The sequence below is a fragment of the Caretta caretta genome, chromosome 2 (genome assembly GCF_965140235.1).
Source record: "Caretta caretta isolate rCarCar2 chromosome 2, rCarCar1.hap1, whole genome shotgun sequence".
Taxonomy (NCBI): Eukaryota; Metazoa; Chordata; order Testudines; family Cheloniidae; genus Caretta; species Caretta caretta.
Genome location: NC_134207.1, coordinates 268,992,913 through 269,014,548, shown reverse-complemented (window position 1 = coordinate 269,014,548; position 21,636 = coordinate 268,992,913). Strand labels below are relative to the sequence as shown.

General features: G+C 47.0%; 1 protein-coding gene across 1 annotated transcript in view; it reads left to right on the top strand.

The window, feature by feature from the left end:
• LOC125632990 (GTPase IMAP family member 8-like) overlaps positions 1-19,316 on the top strand; it is a 67,824-nt gene extending 48,508 nt beyond the window's left edge. The window contains 4 exon segments of the mRNA XM_075124692.1: positions 11,803-12,746; positions 13,418-13,457; positions 18,068-18,721; positions 18,724-19,316. Of these exon segments, the coding sequence (XP_074980793.1) occupies positions 11,803-12,746; positions 13,418-13,457; positions 18,068-18,721; positions 18,724-18,836 (1,751 nt within the window). The 3' untranslated portion in view covers positions 18,837-19,316.
• Positions 19,317-21,636: the final 2,320 nt, after the last annotated feature.

Below are 21,636 nucleotides of genomic sequence, written 5' to 3'. Positions count from 1 at the left end.
TTAGTCAGGCATGACTTTCCCTTGGTGAATCCATGCTGACTGTTCCTGATCACTTTCCTCTCCTCTAAGTGCTTCAGAATTGATTCCTTGAGGACCTGCTGCATAATTTTTCCAGGGACTGGTGTGAGGCTGACTGCCCTGTAATTCCCCGGATCCTCCTTCTTCCCTTTTTAAAAGATGGGCACTACATTAGCCTTCTTCCAGTCATCCGGGACCTCCCCCAATCGCCATTGAGTTTTCAAAGATAATGGCCAACGGCTCTGCAATCACATCCACCAACTGCTTTAGCACTCTCGGATGCAGTGCATCCGGCCCCATGGACTTATGCTCGTCCAGCTTTTCTAAATAGTCCTGAACCACTTCTTTCTCCACAGAGGGTTTGTCACCTCCTCCCCATGCTGTGCTGCCCAGTGCAGTAGTCTGGGAGCTGACCTTGTTAGTGAAGACAGAGGCAAAAAAAGCACTGAGTACATTAGCTTTTTCCACATCCTTTGTCACTAGTTTGCCTCCTCTATTCAGTAAGGGGCCCACACTTTCCCTGACCTTCTTCTTGTTGCCAACATACCTGTAGAAACCCTTCTTGTTACTCTTGACATCTCTTGCTAGCTGCAATTCCAAGTGTGATTTGGCCTTCCTGATTTCACTCCTGCATGCCCGAGCAATATTTTTATACTCTTCCTGGGTCATTTGTCCAATCTTCCACATCTTGTAAGCTTCTTTTTTGTGTTTAAGATCAGCAAGGATTTCACTGTGAAGCCAAGCTGGTCGCCTGCCGTATTTACTATTCTTACTACATATCGGGATGGTTTGTCCCTGTAACCTCAGTAAGGATTCTTTAAAATACAGCCAGCTCTCCTGGACTCCTTTCCCCCTCATTTTATTCTCCCAGGGGATCCTGCCCATCAGTTCCCTGAGGGAGTCAAAGTCTGCTTTTCTGAAGTCCAGGGTCTGTATTCTGCTGCTCTCCTTTCTTCCCTGTGTCAGGATCCTGACCTCGACCATCTCATGGTCGCTTCCTCCCAGGTTCCCATCCACTTTTGCTTCCCCTACTAATTCTTCCCTGTTTGTGAGCAGCAGGTCAAGAAGACCTCTGCCCCTAGTTGGTTCCTCCAGCACTTGCACCAGGAAATTGACCCCTACACTTTCCAAAAACTTCCTGGATTGTCTGTGCACCGCTGTATTGCTCTCCCAGCCGATATCAGGGTGATTGAAGTCCCCCATGAGAACCAGGGCCTGTGATCTAGTAACTTCTGTTAGTTGCCTGAAGAAAGCCTCGTCCACCTCATCCCCCTGGTCCAGTGGTCTATAGCAGACTCCCACCACGACATCACCCTTGTTGCTCACACTTCTAAACTTAATCCAGTAATGATTAAAAGGTACAGCAGAGACTGATTTATAATTTTGTTTGCGGGGGTAACTGAAAGTTTCTTGAACTGATCTTGGCAGGAAATGTGCATGATAGTCTCAGTTCCAGGCTACACGTCCGCTGTAAGTGATAGTCACCAGACAAACATATTTAATATCGAGTTACAATTGTGGCTTGATGATCAATGCACCCTTCCTAACTGGGAGAGTTAAATGGCCTGACTGCAATTTTGCAAAACAAACAAATCTGGTGTTAAGGTTGCCCCCTCCACCAGTCCCATTCCCCATATCCCTTATGTAAGTCCCAGAGCTAGGAGGTCTGAAGGGAAAAAAGGCACTCCTGATCTCTCTATAAGAGAAAGGGGAAAAGCTGGCTCTGACAGTCTTAATTTCCATAGATTCACCGTAGTGCAGGTCCATACGGTGTTGTTTATTTGGAGTTGATTTATCATGTTTTTAAACATGTAACTTAGTTTACGAAAGGGGAATACACTAGAAATGATATACCCTCGAGAAAGTGGGGCACTCTGGGCTGAAGAGTAATGGGTTCAAATTGGGCAGCTATTATTTGTTTTACCAGTCCAGTGACAGATTTAGAGTTAGTGGGACCCTGTGCTCAGCTTCATTTTTGGGCGCCCCCCCCCCCTTGGGATCCCACGAAGAAAAAGAACATTCTCTCTTGCCTCCCCCCAACCACCATTTTTCATTCTTTTTTTCTTCATCCTCCTCCTATAAGTAATAGGAAGTAAATGAAAATAAAGTGAGGTACCTTGATTCTTTTTGTAGTCTAACTTATTTTTCTACAGACCACTTGAAAATTGTTGAGGGTCTCGGCGGACCACTTCATGATCTTTCCAAATATTGTTTGTACCGTTAGCTAACTATTGTAAAGCGCTTTGGATAAGAGCGCTTTATAAAAAAAATGTAAGAAAACATTGGGGTGCGGGATCTGTTCGGGAGTTAGGATGCGGGAAGGGGCTCAGGCTTGGGATGTGGGCTCTGGGAGGGAGTTAGGGACTTATGGTGCGGGAGGGTGCCCAGGGCTGGGGGTGCAGGAGCGGGCTGGGGGTTGGTGGGCAGGGTCTGACCAGGAGTTAAGGTGCGGGAGGGTGCCCAGGGCTGGGGGTGCAGGAGCGGGCTGGGGGTTGGTGGGCAGGGTCTGACCAGGAGTTAAGGTGCGGGAGGGTGCCCAGGGCTGGGGGTGCAGGAGCGGGCTGGGGGTTGGTGGGCAGGGTCTGACCAGGAGTTATGGTGCGGGAGGGTGCCCAGGGCTGGGGGTGCAGGAGCGGGCTGGGGGTTGGTGGGCAGGGTCTCACCAGGAGTTAAGGTGCAGGAGGGTGCCCAGGGCTGGGGGTGCAGGAGCGGGCTGGGGGTTGGTGGGCAGGGTCTGACCAGGAGTTAAGGTGCAGGAGGGTGCCCAGGGCTGGGGGTGCAGGAGCGGGCTGGGGGTTGGTGGGCAGGGTCTGACCAGGAGTTAAGGTGCGGGAGGGTGCCCAGGGCTGGGGGTGCAGGAGCGGGCTGGGGGTTGGTGGGCAGGGTCTGACCAGGAGTTAAGGTGCGGGAGGGTGCCCAGGGCTGGGGGTGCAGGAGCGGGCTGGGGGTTGGTGGGCAGGGTCTGACCAGGAGTTAAGGTGCAGGAGGGTGCCCAGGGCTGGGGGTGCAGGAGCGGGCTGGGGGTTGGTGGGCAGGGTCTGACCAGGAGTTAAGGTGCAGGAGGGGGCTCAGGGCTGGGGGTGCAGGAGCGGGCTGGGGGTTGGTGGGCAGGGTCTGACCAGGAGTTAAGGTGCAGGAGGGGGCTCAGGGCTTGGGCAGGGAGTTCGTTGTGGAGCTCTTACCTGGAGCAGTTTCCGTTTGGTGCAAGGGGTGCAGATGGGAATATGGGGGGGGGGTTGCAGGAATCAGGGCATGGGATGTGGGGGGGGGCTGGTTATGTGTGGCGGCTGCAGGAGTCAGGGGGGCAGTGCGGGCCGAGGGATGTGCTGGCTGCCGCTTCCCGCAGCCCCTATTGGCCTGGAACGGCGAACTGAGGCCAGTAGGAGCTGCGAGTGGCCGAACCTCTGGACGCTGCAGGTAAACAAACCGTCCCGGCCCCCCAGCGGGTTTCCCTGATGGGCCACATGCCAAAGGTTGCCAATCCCTGGTGTAGACACTGACATAATTAGGTCGACAAACTGCTTTATGTCAACCGAACTTTGTTGTGTAAAACTTTGTTGTGTAATCTAGTCAGATTAATGAATGAAGTGTAGTTCGGTGGAGATCATGTTGTGACTACGAGTTCTGAGCACCCAACAAGCTGGACAATTAACCATGGCTGTGGGGCTGCCTTACTCCTCTTGTCTGCTGTTTGGGTTTGGCTAGTTTTGTTTTGTTATGGAAATAGATTTCCGTCTTTTCACAGATGTAATATCCATGATTCCATATTTCCAAGGGTGGCTGAGTGCTGGCAAGTCAGGGAGAGACTCCTGTAAAAGTGATCAGGGGTCAAATTTTAAGTTTCTAAAATCTTGCAGTGACCTAGGTTTTATGTGGAGGGTCAAGACAAACATTTTCTCTCTTCTCCCACTTGCCTCATTGGATGTCTATATTTACAACGGTAAGTAGAGTACAGATACCGCACAGACAGCTAGCTAGCATAGGAATAAATAGCAAAATAGATGTAGCCACTGTCCAACTGTGACTCTCCTCTGCTTTCCCACCATTAGAATAACTTCCACATGACTCCTCTGTTTCTCCACCTCTCAGCTGCATCCCTTCCCCCAACCATGTCCTACTGCCCAGCCTTCCCGCTGACCTGTTACAGCTGCAACTTCTACTGTCTGTTGCCTCCTCTGTGTCCCACTTTGCAGCACACCCAACTTCCCCAAGGACACACATAAATGATTTTACTTTTGAAAAGTGTAAGGAAATTTCCTCCTACCTCACAAAGAAAAACCTTTGACACCTTCCTAATATTATCAGCAGCTGCCTCCCATTCTGGATGCTTCCATTTCTGATAAAGAATGAGGAACTCTGAATTCGATGTGTAACCCCTATTAATTTGGAGGCTCCAGAGAGAAGGACTCCAAAGATCTGGGTCTCAGGCACCTGACAGGCAAACTAGAGAATGACCACAAATGTCAAGTTACTCATGTGCCTGAGACATGGTCCAAGAGGTGAATACAGCTGGACCGCTTGGTAATAGTGACCATAATATAATTAAATTTAACCGCCCTACGGTGGGGAAAACACCACAGCAGCCCAACATGGTAGGGCATTTAATTTCAGAAAGGGGGACTACACACTAAAAACATTTGCCCTTTCCACCCACAAGGCCTGTCTTGCTCTGGAAGCCAAGGGAGTGGAAAACATGGCCCAGAGACTAGACTGAATGCAAGTTCAGGGGTTTGATTGGTTGCAGCTCTGTTTACATGTGTGTGGGTCTCAAGCAGCCAGAGGGAGGCAAAAAAACAAGCAGAAAATTAGAAGACAACTAGTCAGGCATCATGTAACATGGTCTTGAGAGAGTAGTTGTTGGTTTTGTTGTTGTTCTTTTGTTTTTTGATAGCATGCTGGCTAGAAAGTGGCTTGGAATTGAGAGCAAAGAAACTGCCTCCTGTTTAATTCCTACTGTGTTCACGGAATCAGACTTTGTGTGCCTTCTTTGTAAATAAAGAGGATTGCTTCAACCAAAGACTTGAATCTATCATCAATTTCTCCTTCTACTGGAAACAACCCACAAGGTCTTGAATATTGGCTATAGCTTGGGCTAAAAAGGAGTAATATTGATGTCATGAGTGGGAGTCAGTTTTCAAGGAGAGAAATTGTGAGCTGGTATTCCTGTTGAATCAAGATGGAACAAATAAGAGACGTGCTGACAAAAGTTACAGATGTCCAAAAGAACTTAAAACAAGAGCTTTGCAAAAGGAATTAAAATAAAACTTAAAGAAAGACCTAAAGCTGGAGAGCTGTAGGCCTAATAAAATAAATTAAAACAAGACCAAAAACAAATGTGCCAGACTTCACAGAAAAATAGAGCAACATCTTGAAGCTTCCCAGAAAGGATGGAGAGAATCTTGGTTGGGAAAGCAATTACAAAGCGTTCCGGGAAGAACTTGAATCCCCTTTATACAACTACCGCTGGGTTGCCAAGGCAAATTGATGAGGTGACCTGCAACCTGACTGTCATGAATAAGAAAGTTTCCCACAAAAATTGGAAGACCAGGAAGGCCCTGTCCTGCTTGGTAAGGGAGATGAGCTGCAGCGAGGACTTACGGAGCTGAAAAATCATTTAAAGAAGAAAATCAGCCACCTGGGAGTAGAATTGGCCAGAGAACTTTGGCTAAGACTAGATAGCTATAACATCATTTGTAACCCAGAGTGGCCCAGAGGGGAGAGGTTAGATTTGTACTCTCAAGATGGGACAAAGTACTATCTTTGGTGTGGGGGGGAAACCCCACAGAAGGCTTCTTGGGGAGGCCCTGTAGGAATTGTTCTAGGACTAGGGCATCTATTATCACCCCCACTGTTTGCATCTTGTGCCTTAGCCTGTGGGTGGCCCAGTCCCTCAGTCTCTGGGAGAATGCACCAGGCTGCATAGCCCCTGTCCATTGGGCTGATGGGAATTTTTGGCTGTATTTCTCTGCCAACAGGCCCATCCGGTCTAGGATGGCCGCCCTCACTGTCTCATAATGCCAGGTCTGTTCCCCACTCAAGACCACATAGGCTGCTTGAGCTTCTCCTGCTAGGTAGGGAGCCAGCCATGGGGCCCAGGTTGCCCTATCCCATCCAGTGCCCATGGCTACCCACTCAAACATACCAAGGTAGGCATCCAGATCAACTGCAGGGCCCATTTTACAGAGTCCCAAGCCCAGCAGCCAAATGCCATCCCCTACCACAGGACTCACCATTCACTGGGAGATGCTGCTTTACACTGGCCTGCTCTCTTATAAAGTCCTGTAGGCCTTTTAGTTGTTCTGCCTGCCAGGTTAGCAAGGCCTGGCTCTGCCTGGGGGACTGCTGGAAGCCTTGCAGTGCCTTGTGCATCTGCTCCTGCTATTTGATGAGCCACTGCAGGGCCTCCTCCATCTCTAGGCTGCCAACCACATCCATTGGCTCAGGATCCTGGACAAGGCCCCACATGTAACAGGCCACAGGCAGGCCCCTTTGTCTTCTGCCACTTCTGCACCCACAAACCAGCCAGAGACCTCTGCTGTGGTGAAATCACCTGTGCTATTTATTTACAGTACAACTTCCCACCAACTTGTAGCTACCAACAGCATCAGGCTCATAGCCTCAGGGACTGCTAACTTCTGCAGCCATGGGGCACATGGCCTCTAACTCCTTGGCTACTCCCTTTCCTCCCCCTTGGGGTCCTTCCTGCCAGCCTTTATGTAGCCCCTGGCTAACGAGGCTGACAGCTGTTCTCTATTTGCCACTTAGGGCTGGGCTTACTCAGGCAGCTCCAATTCCCCTTTCCTGGTTGGAGCTGGCGTGACAGAAGGCTGGCTCAGGGTTTCCTAGCCAGCACCCTGTCACACAAATGTATACCTCTAGGAACAAAGAAGGTAAGCTGTAGTTACAGGGTGGGGGACTCTATCCTTGGAAACAGTGTTCTCTTGGAAAAAAAAGATTTGTGGGTCCTGGTGGATAATCAGTTGAACATGATTGATTCTCAGTGTGACACTATGGCCAAATTTTCTAATTAGAACCTAGGATACATAAACAGGGGAATCTTGAGTAGGAGCAGAGAGGTTATTTTACCTGTGGATTTGGCTCTGGTGCAATCACTGCTAAAATACTGTGTCCGGTTCTGATGCCCATATGTTGATAAATGGAAAAGGGTTCAGAGAAGAGCCATGAGAACGATTAAAGGATTAGAGAACATGCCTTTATAGTGGTAAGCTCACGGAGCTCTGTCTATTTAGCTTAACAAAGAGAAGGTTAAGGGGTGACTTGATTAGAGTCGATAAATACCTACATGGGGAACCAATATTGAATTATGGGGTCTTCAGTCTAGCAGAGAAAGGTCTAACACAATCCAATGGCTGGAAGTTGAAGCTTGACATATTCAGACTGGAAATAAGGCATAAGTTTTTAATGGTGAGCGTAATTAACCATTGGAACAATTTACCAAGGGTTATGGTGGATTCTCCATCACTGGTAATTTTTAAATCAAGGCTGGATGTTTTTCTAAAAAATCTGTGATAGGAATCATTTTGGGAGGATTCTATGGCCTGTGTTATACAGTGTGTGATGGGGTATATAGTTCCACACTGGAACTGAAGGAGTTAAGGAGAAGTTCTGGGCCCAGGTATCTCTGACCCCGCCACCTGTACAGCCTGCTCCTGCTGGAGGAGGAGCTTAAAAGGGAGCCAGACAGCTCAGAAGTGGACAGACCTATCCTGAGAGCTCCCAAATGAGGGAATTGCAGAAGCCTTCGCTCTCAGGAAGAGGCTACTGTTAGGGGGCTTATTCCTTCACCCCTTACTTCCCTGGTCCTTCTCGCATGAACAGAGAGCAACAATACCCGAAGTCCAAAGGTGCAAACAATTCGATGTTTATTGGGGTGAACTTCCAGCAAGCATGATTCCAGTTTCCTTCCTTAGTATCCTCCTTCCCAGCTCTGACACCACAGAGCCTTACCTGTGTCCCTGTTCCCATTCCTGCCCTTAGCTAAACATGATTCCAATTTCCCCACCCCCATTCCCTGTTCCCATTTCCCCCTTTAGCAAAACATGATTCCAATTTCCCCATCCCCATTCCCTGTTCCCATTTCCCCCACCCTCCATTCCCTGTTCCCATTTCCCCCACCCACTCACTTCCTGATTGACTGCAGACTATATAGTAAAACTTGAGTTCCGCTTTGCTATACCTTAACCAATCATTTTCCTGAAATTTAACTAACCAATCCTAACATATTGTAACATGATTATGTAACCAATTATATCCCACCACCTCAATTAGTTTACACCCAGCAAAATTAATTATACAGCAGACAGGAACAATCACAGAACCAGACAGAAATTATACAGACAAACAACAGCAAAGTGGGAACTATAATGACAAAACAATACAGAAGTGAGGATTTCACATCCCAGCTATTGATAAGTGAGTTCTTGCCAGACAGGATGCTATCAAACTAAGTTTCCTTTTACATTTTCTAGGCACTTCCCTTTCTCTGGAGGTGATAGGAATACAATCCTGTCCTGATAGTGCCTAACAGCCCAATAGCACCTTATTTCAATGTGACTAGTTTGGAATGTGAGGATGTGACCGGTCGCTTCCCAGTTTATGGCTGCCTCTGCTGCTTAGCCAAAGGCCTGAGCCTAAGCACAGGGCCACAAACTGTCACAGTAAGAGAAGGCCCTTACACCGGCAGACAGTGATTTCTTTCTTTTATACCTCTAGAACTAGCCAAGCGATAAGAATACACCTAAATTCTTAAAGTACAGGCCTTTGCAGACAGGCCTGAATATCTATATCCTAACAGCTACCAGCTGAGCCCAGCTGGATTTCTCCTCTCTGTGTTGAACTTTGAGTCTTTTTGGGGAGGTGAATGGTAGGAAGTGGCCCAAGGAGGCACCCTTGAGGTGCTCCAGGGTGCTTGATACTGTTGCCTCTCATAGGGCCCTGGGTTGGAGCCCGTTGGAGAGAGAGGGCCCAGGTCCTTGTCGCAGGGAAGGGAGGTTTATGCCCTCCCAGAAGTAAGGAGAGAGTAGAGACATTCAGAGTCCCGAGGCAAGGATGAGCCACCTATAGGGGGTCAGGAGGTGGACTTACATCCTCACCACAAGTAGGGCCTTGGGACTCTGTATATTTCTTTGAAATCTGTAACTCCAGAAAGGGGCATGAATTGGTGACCCAACGAGAGGGTATGTCGGCAAGAGTTGTTGTTGAGGATGAGGTTTGTGGGGAGTGGAGGCCCAGTGACCTAACCACTAGGGGACACCACCGGTAAACCCAGCCCTCCACCTGTCAGAAGAGGATCAGATTAGATGATCACAATGGCCCCTTCTGGCCTTGGAATCTATGAATCTCTAGCAGGAGACCTTTTCGTTTGGGCTAATTTGTCTTTCTGTCTCCCTTTTTCGTACCTTTTCCCCATCATCATTTCTTGTTACATCTGTTTAGAACATTGTATAGCGGGCTGGGGCTATAGGAGCATTGTATAGCGGGCTGGGGCTATAGGAGCATTGTATAGCGGGCTGGGGCTATAGGAGCATTGTATAGCGGGCTGGGGCTATACAACCTGGGGCTCCGGAGCCCCATGCGGCTCTTCAGAAGTTAATCTGCGGCTCCTTGTCCAGGCACCGACTCCGGGGCTGGAGCTACAGGCGCCAACTTTCCCGTGTGCTGGGGGGTGCTCACTGCTCGACCCCGTCTCTGCCACAGGCCCTGCCCCCACTCCACCCCTTTCCACCCCCTCCCTTGAGCCTGCCGTGCCCTCGCTGCTCCCCGCTTCCCTCCCAGAGCCTCCCGCACGCCATGAAACAGCTGATCGGGAGGGAGGGGGAGGCGCTGATCCGCGGGGCTGCTGGTGTGTGGGAGGTGCTGGGAGAAGGGTGGGGGAGCTGATGGGGGGGAAGGGGCCGCTGACGTATTACTGTGGCTCTTTGGCAACGTACATTGGTAAATTCTGGCTCCTCCTCAGGCTCAGGTTGGCCACCCCAATTTCTCATCATTAGGCTCACAAATGGGGTGGGTCTATCCGTCCGCAAGTCTTACAGCAGCCGCCCCTAACACAGGGAGGGCCCTTTGCAGCAGTATCTCGAGCACCAAGGGAGTGCATTGCTGTCCGTGTGCTGGGGCCTCTGCCTGACACAGACGCCGACAATCAGTATTTACTGGTAGCGACGGATACTTCACAAAATGGCCTGAGCCTTATCCGATATGCAATCCAGACCTGCTGTGACAGTAGCAGGGGTTCTAGTGAATGAATTCTTCACCAGATCTGGGGTCCCAAGTGAGTTGCACAGGAAACTAGAGGCAGATTAAGGTTCCGTGGGGCCCTTGGCCAGAGTAAGCGGGGGGCCCCCTCCCCACAACTTCTGCCCACAGTCCCACCCTGATTCTGCCCCTTCCGCCTGTGGCCCTGCCCAGGGCCTCACACCGTTCTCTCCCTTCCCCGACGGCCCTGCCCTTGTTCTACCCATGGCCCCGCCCCATTCTGCGTCCCCACACTGCAGCCCCCCGTTTGCTCCCTGGGGCCGCAGCAGAGAGTGACAGTTTCCCCAGCCCTGAGGCAAAAACAGGGAGCTAGAGCTCCTCCGGTCTTATGGCTGCAGCCGGGGTCCCGGTGTTGGGCCATCCCCTGCCGCCTGGAGCTTCTGCCAAGGAGCATAGCGGAGTCGGGGAGCAGGGGCTTCCCCTGCCCCACCCTGGCTGCCCAGCACTCCTGCCAGGGAGCAGAGCGGGATTGGGACACATGGGCTTCCCCCACTCCATCTGGCACTGCTTCCAGGGAGTAGGGGCAGGGCGCGAAGACTTCCCCTGACCTGCCCCAGCACTTGTCTGCTGGGGGTGGGGTGCCCATTTTTCCAGGGTCCCCTAATTGGATGGGGCCCAGGCGCCCACTGGCTAATCTGCCACTGCATGGATCAAAGGAGAAACTGTGACTCCAAAGTGTTTCAGCAGGTTTGTGAGACTCTAAGGATCCCCAACTCACCCCACCCCAGCACACACACAGTCTGTTGGGGGGTGAGGGGGGGAAGGTTCAATAGGATGCTGGGGGCTCAGCTGGCTACTGTTGAACAACACACTAAATGGATGGGGACCAGCATGTCCCATTCCTTGTGATGGCTCATAGAACAGCAGGCTATGAGAGTTCAAAGCGTACCCCAGAACTCCTCATGTTTGGGCAGGAGCTCAGCACCCCAGCAAACCTCTAGAATGGAGTCCCTGAAGAGGAACAGAGGGATTTGAACCATCTGGACGATGTAGAAACCCTACACCTACAACCCAGAATAGAAAGAGTTCATAACTTTGCTAGAGAAAATGTGAGGGCAGCGTCTGACAAAAACTCTGTGGTGTAAGGTCATGTGGGGAGATGTTTAAGTGGGGGGATCCAGTTCCACAATCTTAGCAGTTTCTCCTCCAACTAGAAAGGACCCTCATGGCCTCACATATTGGCTAATGGCTCAGGCTAAAAAGGGGTAACAATACCATGTTACTCATGTGTTCTGTGAAAGTGAAATTTTGAATATTGAATTGTTTCAATGAGCTACTTGTACAAAAAGAGGAAACTACAGATAAAATATTATTTGGAGGAAATATTCAGTGAATAATTCTGAATAAAAATGAAAGAAAATCAGTCTGTTTGCACACAATTCACTGACAGAAAACAGAGGCAAGAGAGTTGAGCTGAAGTATCCATTAACAGTTATCCTCACAGCTCCAGTCTGTCTGTCGCTACCTTATTACCTGTGCAATGATGTTCTGAATCTCATTTGTTTCCCACAGATTCTCATGCTGATGGTCAAGACCCTGGAGGACGTGAACTGAGAATTGTCCTCGTTGGTAAAAGTGGAGCTGGGAAAAGTGCGACAGGAAACACCATCCTTGGCAAGAGAAAGTTTGAGTCCAAGCTCAGCGTAAAGTCAGTAACTGAGACTTGTGCTAAAGAGAGGGTAACATGGGATGGGAGGGAGGTTGTGGTTATCGATACTCCTGATATTTTTGATACAAAGGCCCCTGTTGAAGCATCTGCCTGTGAGATCGCTCGCTGTATCATGCTCTCCTGCCCAGGCCCCCATGCTCTGGTGCTGGTTACACAGCTGGGCTGTTACACTGAAGACGATATGGCAGCAGTCAGGCGAATACGAGAGATTTTTGGGGCTGAAGCGATGAGGTACACGGTTGTCTTATTCAGCCGGAAAGAAGACTTAGAAGGTGACTCACTGAATGATTATATAAGAGACTTGGATAACCAAGATCTTCGGAAGTTGATTAAAGTTTGTGGGAACCGATGCTGCGCTTTCAACAATAAAGCAACTGGCACAGAAAGGGATGAGCAGATTAATGAACTGAGGAAAGTGATTGAGGAAATGGTGCAGGGGAATGGAGGCCGATCTTACAGCAATGAGATGTACAAATATGCCAAAGAGAAGATTGAACAACAGGAGAGGGCACTTGAGAAAAAATACAGAGAACAAGAGGAAGAAAAGGTAAAAGATATGATACATCACTTCAAGGAGAAATATAAAAATATAAAGGAAGGCTTAAAGTCAAGGCCAGAGGAAATAAAGGAAATGCATCTAAAACTAGGCGAGACTGTATATCGAGCTTTAGAAATGCTGTCAGAAGCTCAAAAAGCCACAGAGGCAGAACAGGAAGAAAACCTGCTGAAAGAAATACAGAAGTACTACAAGGAAAAGGTAAAACAAGGGAAGAAGGAAGCAATGATGGTAATGAGATTAGCTCTGAATTTGCATATTTAAGTATACTTACTCCTGTGCAAATGGGACCTAAACAAAGTTCTGTGGTATTTAGGGGAATCTGGACTTGAGGGGCTGAGTACTGAGGGGTCTGGCACCTTGCCAAAGGCACTCAGCCCTTCACCAGATTGTAATCCCAGGACTGTAATTATGACACTTTAGAACGTGATTTGAAATCTACTAATGAAAAAGGCTGTATGAGAGCGAGGTATTTATTAAGGATTAATTAATTATTAATAGTTGGATTATGTTTTAATTATTAGTATAACTGTAAGTGCCTGGCCTACCTTCTCTAAGCCATTTACTCTGTTCTTTTCCTGGATCATCTCCCTTGTTGTTCATTATTTTTTGCAGTTTCTGCTGATCCTGATCCAGTCTCAAGTTTTGGGATCTGACAGATATGTCAGAAGACCTTTTCATGGGTAGCCATTTCTAAGGAACAGTAAGACCATGATTCAAGAGAAGATGCATGTAATTATTGCAGAAAATTACAATTTGAGTGAGAGGCTGATCACTGCTGAACAAATACATTAAAAAGAATCTTAGAGATGGCAAGGAGAATTTTTGCAGCCTTATTCATGATTTTTCTTTGCTCTGATAACATGTTTGCAAATAACTGCTTATTTTTATAAATCTTTCAGCCAGAAAGGAAAGGGAGAGAAAATGAAGAAACTGCTGAAGGTAAGTGACACTCAGAAATCTATTCTGCACTCGCTACTGACTTAGGCACCAATGCTTCAATGAGTTACATACAGGTGTAGTTTTAGGCATGGGAATAGGACCTCACAGACCCAGATTTTAAGCCCAGAAGGACCCATTAGATCATCTAGTCTGTGCTCCTGTATAGCAGAGACAAAAGAATTCCATCCAGTTACTCCAGTAATGAGATCAATAACTTGTGTTTGCCTAAAGCATCTCTTCCAGAAAGACATTGAATCTTGATCTGAATATTTTATGAGCTGGGATGGTGAATCCACCACTTCCCTTGGTAGCTTGTTCCAATGGTTAATTATCCTGACTGGTAAATGTGTGCCTTATTTCTAATTTCAGTATCTCTGGCTTTAGCTTCCAGCCATTCGCACTTTATATGCTTCTCTTTGGTACATTACAGAGCCCTTTAGTACCTGGTGTTTTCTCTGCCTGAAGGCACTTGTACTCAAGTCACCTCTCAATCTTCTATTGGTAAGCTCAACACAGTGAGCTTCATAAGTCTTCCACTGGAAGTGGAAGGTATCTGCTACAGACCACCAGACCAGCAGGAGAAGGTAGACAAGGCTTTCTTTGGACAACTAACAGAAGTTTCCAGATCACAGGCCCTGGTTCTAATGGGGGACTTGAATCACTCTGACATCTGCTGGGAAAACAATACAGCAGTGCACAGAAAATCCACAAAGTTTTAGGAGAGTGTTAGGGCCAACTTCCTGGTGCAAGTGCTGGAGGAACCAGCTAGGGGCCGTGCTCCTCTTGACCTACTGTTCACAAATAGGGAAGAATTGGTAGGGGAAGTAGAAGTGGATGGCAACCTGGTCAGCAGTGACCATAAGATGGTCAAGTTCACAATCCTGACAAAAGGAAGAAAGGAGAGCAGCAGAATACGGACCCTGGATTTCAACAAAGCATACTTTGACTCCCTCAGGGAACTGATGGGCAGGATCCCTTCGGAGACTAATATGAGGGGGAAAGGAGTCCAGGAGAGCTGCCTGTATTTTAAAGAATCCTTATTGAGGGTGCAGGAACAAACCATCCTGATGTGCAGAAAGAATAGCAAATATGGCAGGCAACTAGCTTGGCTTAACAGAGAAATCTTCTGTGAGCTTAAACTCAAAAAGGAAGCTACAAGAAGTGGAAACTTGGACAGATGACTAGGGAGGAGTATAAAAATATTGCTCGAGCATGCAGGGGTGTAATCAGGAAGGCCAAAACACAACTGGAGTTGCAGCTAGCAACGGATGTGAAGGGTAACAAGAAGGGTTTCTACAGATATGTTAGCAACAAGAAGGTCAGGGAAAGTGTGGGACCCTTACTGAATGGGGGAGGCAACCTAGTGACAGATGTGGAAAAAGCTGAAGTACTCAATGCTTTTTTTCCCTCGGTCTTCACAGACAAGGTCAGCCCCCAGACTGCTGCACTGGACAGCACAGTATGGGAAGGAGGTGAGCAGCTCTCAGTGGTGAAAGAACAGGTTAAGGGCTATTTCGAAAAACTGGACATGCACAAGTCCATGGGTCTGGATCTAATGCATTTGAAGGTGCTCAGGGAATTAGCTGATGGGATTGCAGAGCCATTGGCCATTATCTTTGAAAAATTGTGGCAATTGGGGGAGGTCCTCGATGACTGGAAAAAGGCAAATATAATGCACATCTTTTAAAAAGGGATGAAGGAGAACCCAGGGAACTACAGACCGGTCAGTCTCACCTCAGTCCCCAGCAAAATCATGGAGCAGGTCCTCAAGGAATCCATTTTGAAGCACTTGGAGGAGAGGAAGGTGATCAGGAACAGTCAACATGGATTCGTCAAGGCCAACTCATGCCTGGCCATCCTGACTGCCTTCTATGGTGAGATAATTGGCTCTGTGGATATGGGGAAAGCGGTGGATGTGATATACCTTGACTTTAGGAAAGCTTTTGATACAGTCTCCCACAATATTCTTGCCAGCAAGTTAAAAAAGTATGGATTCGATAAATCGACCACAAGGTGGATAGAAAGCTGGCTAGATTGTGGTGCTCAGCGGGTAGTGATAAACAGCTCGATGTCAAGTTGGCAGCTGGTATCAAGTGGAGTGCCCCAAGGGCTGGTTTTCTTCAACATCTTAATTGATGATCTGGATGAGGGGATGGATGGAACATTCAGCAAGTTCACAGATGACACTAAGCTGGAGGGAGAGGTAGATATGCTGAAGAGTAGAGATAGAGTTCAGAATGACCTAGACAAATTGGAGGATTGGGACAAAAGAAATCTGATGAGGTTCAACAAAGACAAGTGCAGAGTCCTGCACTTCGGAAGGAAGAATCCCATGCACCGCTACAAACTGGGGACCGACTGGCTGTGCAGCAGTTCTGCAGAAAAGGACCTGGGGATTACAGTGGATGAGGAGCTGGATAGGAGTCAGCAGTGTGCCCTTGTTGCCAAGAAGGATAACAGCATATTGGGCTGCATTAGGAGGAACATTGCCAGCAGATCGATGGAAGTGATTATTCTCCTCTATTCGCCACTGGTGAGGCCACATCTTGAGTATTTGGTCCAGTTTTGGGGACCCCCCACGAACTACAGAAAGGATGGGGACAACTAGAGAGAGTCCAGTGGAGGGCAATGAAAATGATTAGGGGGCTGGGGCACATGGCTTACGAGGAGAGGCTGAGGGAACTGGGATTGTTTAGTCTGCAGAAGAGAAGAGTGAGGGGGGATTTGATAGCAGCCTTCAACTGCCTGAAGGGGGGTTCCAAAGAGGATGGAGCTCGGCTGTTCTCAGTGGTGGCAAATGACAGAACAAGGAGCAATGGTCTCAAGTTTCAGTTGGGGAGGTCTAGGTTGGATATTAGGAAACACTATTTCACTAGGAGGGTGGTGAAGCACTGGAATGGGTTACCTGGGGAGGCGGTGGAATCTCCATCCTTAGAGGTTTTTAAGTCATTAACATCTGCCATTTTCTCCACCCCTTGAATCATTTTGGTAGTGCTTTGTACCCTCTACATTTTTCAGCTTTTTTTTTTAAAAAGGTGACACCAGAACTGGACGCACTATTCCAGGATCAGTCTGAGAAATGCCATAAACATGGATAAAATCACCTCCTTATGCCTGTGTATACATCCAAGGATCACATTAGCCCTTTTTGCCACAGCGTCGGACTGGGAGTTCGTGTCATCCACAATTTTTATCTCAGTGCTTTTATATTTACTTCCAGATATTGAATACAAGTATCAAATAATGTTGGGCCTACCCCCAGTCCTCACAAAACCCCTCAGAAACACTCCCATCTGATGATGATTCACCATTGAAAACTCCTTTTTGAGATCCGTCAATTAACGAGATTTTAATCCATTTAACATGTGCTGTGATGTTGTATCTAGTATTTTCATGAGAATGTCATGCAATACCAAGTCCAACGCCTTAGAGAAGCCTAAGGATAAACATCATACAGTTTCTTTTATCAACTCAACTTGTAATCTCATCAAAAATGCATCCATTTCTAGCGTTCACATTAGAAAAGGGATGTTATACAGTGGGTGAGGGTGCAGCAAAGAGCTACAAAAGGGATTTGAGGGCTGGAGAAAATGCCTTACAGTGAGAGATTTAAAGACTCAATCTGTTTAGTTTATCAAAATCAGTATCAAGGGTATAAATACATTCATTTGGAGAAATTACTGTGTGCCAAAGAACACTTTAATCTTGCAGAACACGAACCAACTGCTGAAAGTTAAAGCCAGATAAATTCAGTTGAGAAATTAGGCACACCTTCGACAGTGAGTGTAATTAACCATTGGAACAAGCTCCCAATGGAAGTGGGGAATTCCTTGTTTCTTGGTATTTTCAGATTGAGACTGGTTGCCTTTCTGGAACGTGCTTTAGGTAAACACAAGTTACTGGGCTCAATACAAAGGTAACTGGCTAAAATTCTCTGCCTTGCATTATGCAGGAGTTCACACTAGATTACCATAGATTACCTCTTCTGGCCATGTACACCTGTGACCCCACACAACTATTAATGGAAATAATGATACACTAAATCCCCTTTGATTCCTTTTAGAAAAGGAGTACTTGTGGCACCTTAGAAACTAACAAATTTATTAAGGTGCCACAAGTACTCCTTTTCTTTTTGTGAATACAGACTAACACGGCTGCTACTCTGAAACCTTTGATTCCTTTTGTAAGTCCTCAGAAATCTCAGTCCATGCAGGTCAATGCTAACACACCACATCCTCCGTTGTTTCTGCTCTCATATTCCGAAGAGGCTGTCATATTTTTTGTGTTACAGTTCTGTGATGATGTCAAATGCCAACTGGCTGCTCAGCTCTTACACCATAGTGGTGAGAGCAGCACCTTTCACATGTGACTTAAAATCCATTTGTATCAAAGCACTGGGATGCTCCAGTGACCTGGACCTGAATTCTGATCTGAATTCAAACACAGGGAGGTTTCAAATCCAGACCCAAATCTTGAAACTCAGGCAGCCTGTAGTTTTAATGCAAGTTTATATAAATATTTGTTTTAATTAAGAGAAATCTTAAACCCACCATCTTTACTTTATTATACATGCAATAACATAGTAAATCTGTCAAAATTCTTCCCAACAGGTGCACAAGAAAGCAGCCACATCAAATTAAAATTCATCCTTGTTGGTAAGGAAGGAGCTGGGAAAAGTGCAACGGGAAACACCATCCTTGGCAACAAAGTGTTTGATTCCAAACTGGGGGCAAAGCCAGTAACCGAGGCTTGCAGTACAGGGAGCATGAGCTGGAACGGGAAGGAAGTTGTGGTTATCAATATGCCTGATGTATTTTCTCCAGAGGCCAGTGACACAGAAACCTATCGAGAGATCAGTCATTGTATCCTGCTCTCTGCCCCAGGCCCCCATGCTCTGGTGCTGGTGACTCAGCTGGGCCGTTACACTGAAGAAGACAAGGAAGCAGTGAAGCGAGTATGGGAGATTTTTGGAGTCGAAGCTAAGAGGAACACGATTGTCCTGTTCACCCGGAAAGAAGATTTAGGGGGTGACTCACTGAGGGACTATGTGACAAACTCAGATAACAAAAATCTTAAGGAGCTGATTCAAGAGTGTAAGAACCGATACTGCGCTTTCAACAACAAAGCAACTGGAGCAGAGAGGGACGAGCAGGTTAATGAGCTGATGGAAATAACTGAGAAAATGGTGGAGGAGAATGGAAGCATATGCTACACCAATGAGCTGTATTCTGAGGTGGAGCGTATGGGGGTGGAGGAACTGAAGAAAAGTACAGGAAGTTTGAAGAAAAACTGAGAGAGCAGATGGCAAAACGAAAGACACCCAAGAGAGAGGCTATGACTACTAGACTACACAACATGTTGAGGAGACCCTGGCTGTAAGAGTAATGACCGAGGCCCAGCAGCTCCCACCTTCCACTGATCTATGGAGGAAGGGGCCTGTACCATTGGGGCAGCCTCCAGGACAAGGTGTAAAAGGCTTATCCCCCTGGAAGCAACTGTAGCCATCATCAGCCAATAGCAGGGAGCCAGGGACCAGAACCTTCCCAACCTGCCATGTGATAATGAACCTTTTGGATTTCCTATTTTGGACTCTGAAACCTACTTCAATCACTATGCATAAACAACCCACCCCACTGCCAATAATGCCACCTGCCCTGCAATATCGCTGCACCCCACCATTGCCTCTGTCCTTCTTCCCTACCACTTTCCCTTGTTTTCATCCCTAATTTGTTCCCATATGCCCATCCTCCCCCTTTTGCCTCTGCTACACCCTCACATGCCCTCTACCCCCGAAAAAAAGTTATTTGTTGTATGTAGCTACAGTTTGGAAACACCAAAATACAATCAAATTAATGCTAATACACTGTTTTATGTATATTTATTTGTATTTTATTAGCATCTAAGGGCTCCAATCAAGCATTGGGGCTTTATTGTGCTGGATGCTCTGCAAACATGCAGTAAGAAGGCAGTCCCTGCCCCTAGAGCCATACATGTCTCATTTTAGTTTGTAATATAATCAAGCTCATGGGGGTTAGCCACAGTGAGCTGGGAGAAGATTGTGGTCTGTCTGTTCAGTGAAGGGTAAGTGACGGAACAGTGTAAGATGACATTGTGTGCACAAGGGTGAAAGGGTTTTAAAATTTAGCAGCTGTGATGTTCTTTCTGTGGAGTACGCTAAGTGTGTGAGTGCCGGGCAGGTGTATGTAGCTCCTGTTCAGTACAGGGCAAAAGTAGCGTTATGTGTTATGTGTGTATTGGGGCCTCTCTCATAGAGGGGAGAGTTAAGGTTGCACGAGCAGGTATCCTGCATGGGCATGTAACTCTGTGTTTCCTGGATTTCATAAGCTTGAGTTATGCTAAACTCTGTGTTCTAGAAGGTCACATCAAACCACTGGTCAATTTTCACTGTACGAATGAAGGTTTTTGTCAGTGAATGTCCTGGGGTGTTTTTTTTAACAGAGAAATATTGTTGGTAGGGGGCAGTGGTTATTGAGGCAGCTGTAATTATCATGTGGGTGTGCAGCTGAGATGCTATGGTGGCCAGGTAATAATGATAATAGCTAACTCTTTTCATCAGATCACAAAGAGGGAAGCATCATTAATCCCATTGTACAGAGGGGAAACCTGAACATGTTAGGGGGTTTATTCCTTCACCCACTTACTTCCCTGGTCCTTCTCGCATGAACAGAGAGCAACAATACCCGAAGTCCAAAGGTGCAAACAATTCGATGTTTATTGGGGTGAACTTCCAGCAAGCATGATTCCAGTTTCCTTACTTAGTGTCCCCCTTCCCAGCTCTGACATCACAGAGCCTTACCTGTGTCCCTGTTCCCATCCCTTAGCAAAACATGATTCCAATTTCCCCACCCCCATTCCAGGTTCCCATTTCCTCCCCCCTTACTTCCTGATTGACTGCAGCCTATATAGTAAAACTTGAGTTCTGCTTAGCTATACCTTAACCAATCAATTTCCTGAAATTTAACGAACCAATCCTAACATATTATAACATGATTATGTAACCAATTATATCTCACCACCTTAATTAGTTTACACCCAGTGTCATAAATATAAAGGGAAGGGTAAACCCCTTTAAAATCCCTCCTGGCTAGAGGAAAAATCCTCTCACCTGTAAAGAGTTAAGAAGCTAAAGGTAACCTCGCTGGCACCTGACCAAAATGACCAATGAGGAGACAAGATACTTTCAAAAGCTGGGAGGAGGGAGAGAAACAAAGGGTCTGTGTCTGTCTATATGCTGCTTTTGGTGGGGATAGAACAGGAATGGAGTCTTAGAACTTTTAGTAAGTAATCTAGCTAGGTATGTGTTAGATTATGATTTCTTTAAATGGCTGAGAAAAGAATTGTGCTGAATAGAATGACTATTTCTGTCTGTGTGTCTTTTTTGTAACTTAAGGTTTTGCCTAGAGGGATTCTCTACGTTTTGAATCTAATTACCCTGTAAGGTATCTACCATCCTGATTTTACAGGGATGATTCCTTTACTTCTATTTACTTCTATTTCTATTAAAAGTTTTCTTGTAAGAAAACTGAATGCTTTTTCATTGTTCTCAGATCCAAGGGTTTTGGTCTGTGGTCACCTGTGCAAATTGGTGAGGATTTTTACCAAACCTTTCCCAGGAAGTGGGGTGCAAGGGTTGGGAGGATTTTGGGGGGAAAGACGTGTCCAAACAGCTCTTCCCCAGTAACCAGTATTAGTTTGGTGGTGGTAGCGGCCAATCCAAGGACAACGGGTGGAATAGTTTGTACCTTGGGGAAGTTTTAACCTAAGCTGGTAAAAGTAAGCTTAGGAGGTTTTCATGCAGGTCCCCACATCTGTACCCTAGAGTTCAGAGTGAGGGGGGAACCTTGACATGGTGGCAGAGTGGTGGGATTAAGCGGAAATAATTTTGAGATCAATTTGAGATTTTTTGAACTAGAAATACAGATTTTAAAAAAGGAATTTTTTTTTCCTTTGGAGCTGCTGGAAAGCAGCTAGATTTTTCTCTGCTTTGGGGCCAGAGCAGAGACAAAAGGGGATTATCTTTGTGAATTGCAGGTTTTCTTTCCCTGGAGGCAGGGTACTTAACTCCTGCAGGGAAATTCACAGTCTTCCAACCCAGAGTTTTTTTTATTTTTTCTAAAAGTAAACGGGGGGGGGGGGTGTTCTACCCATTTGCCTGGAG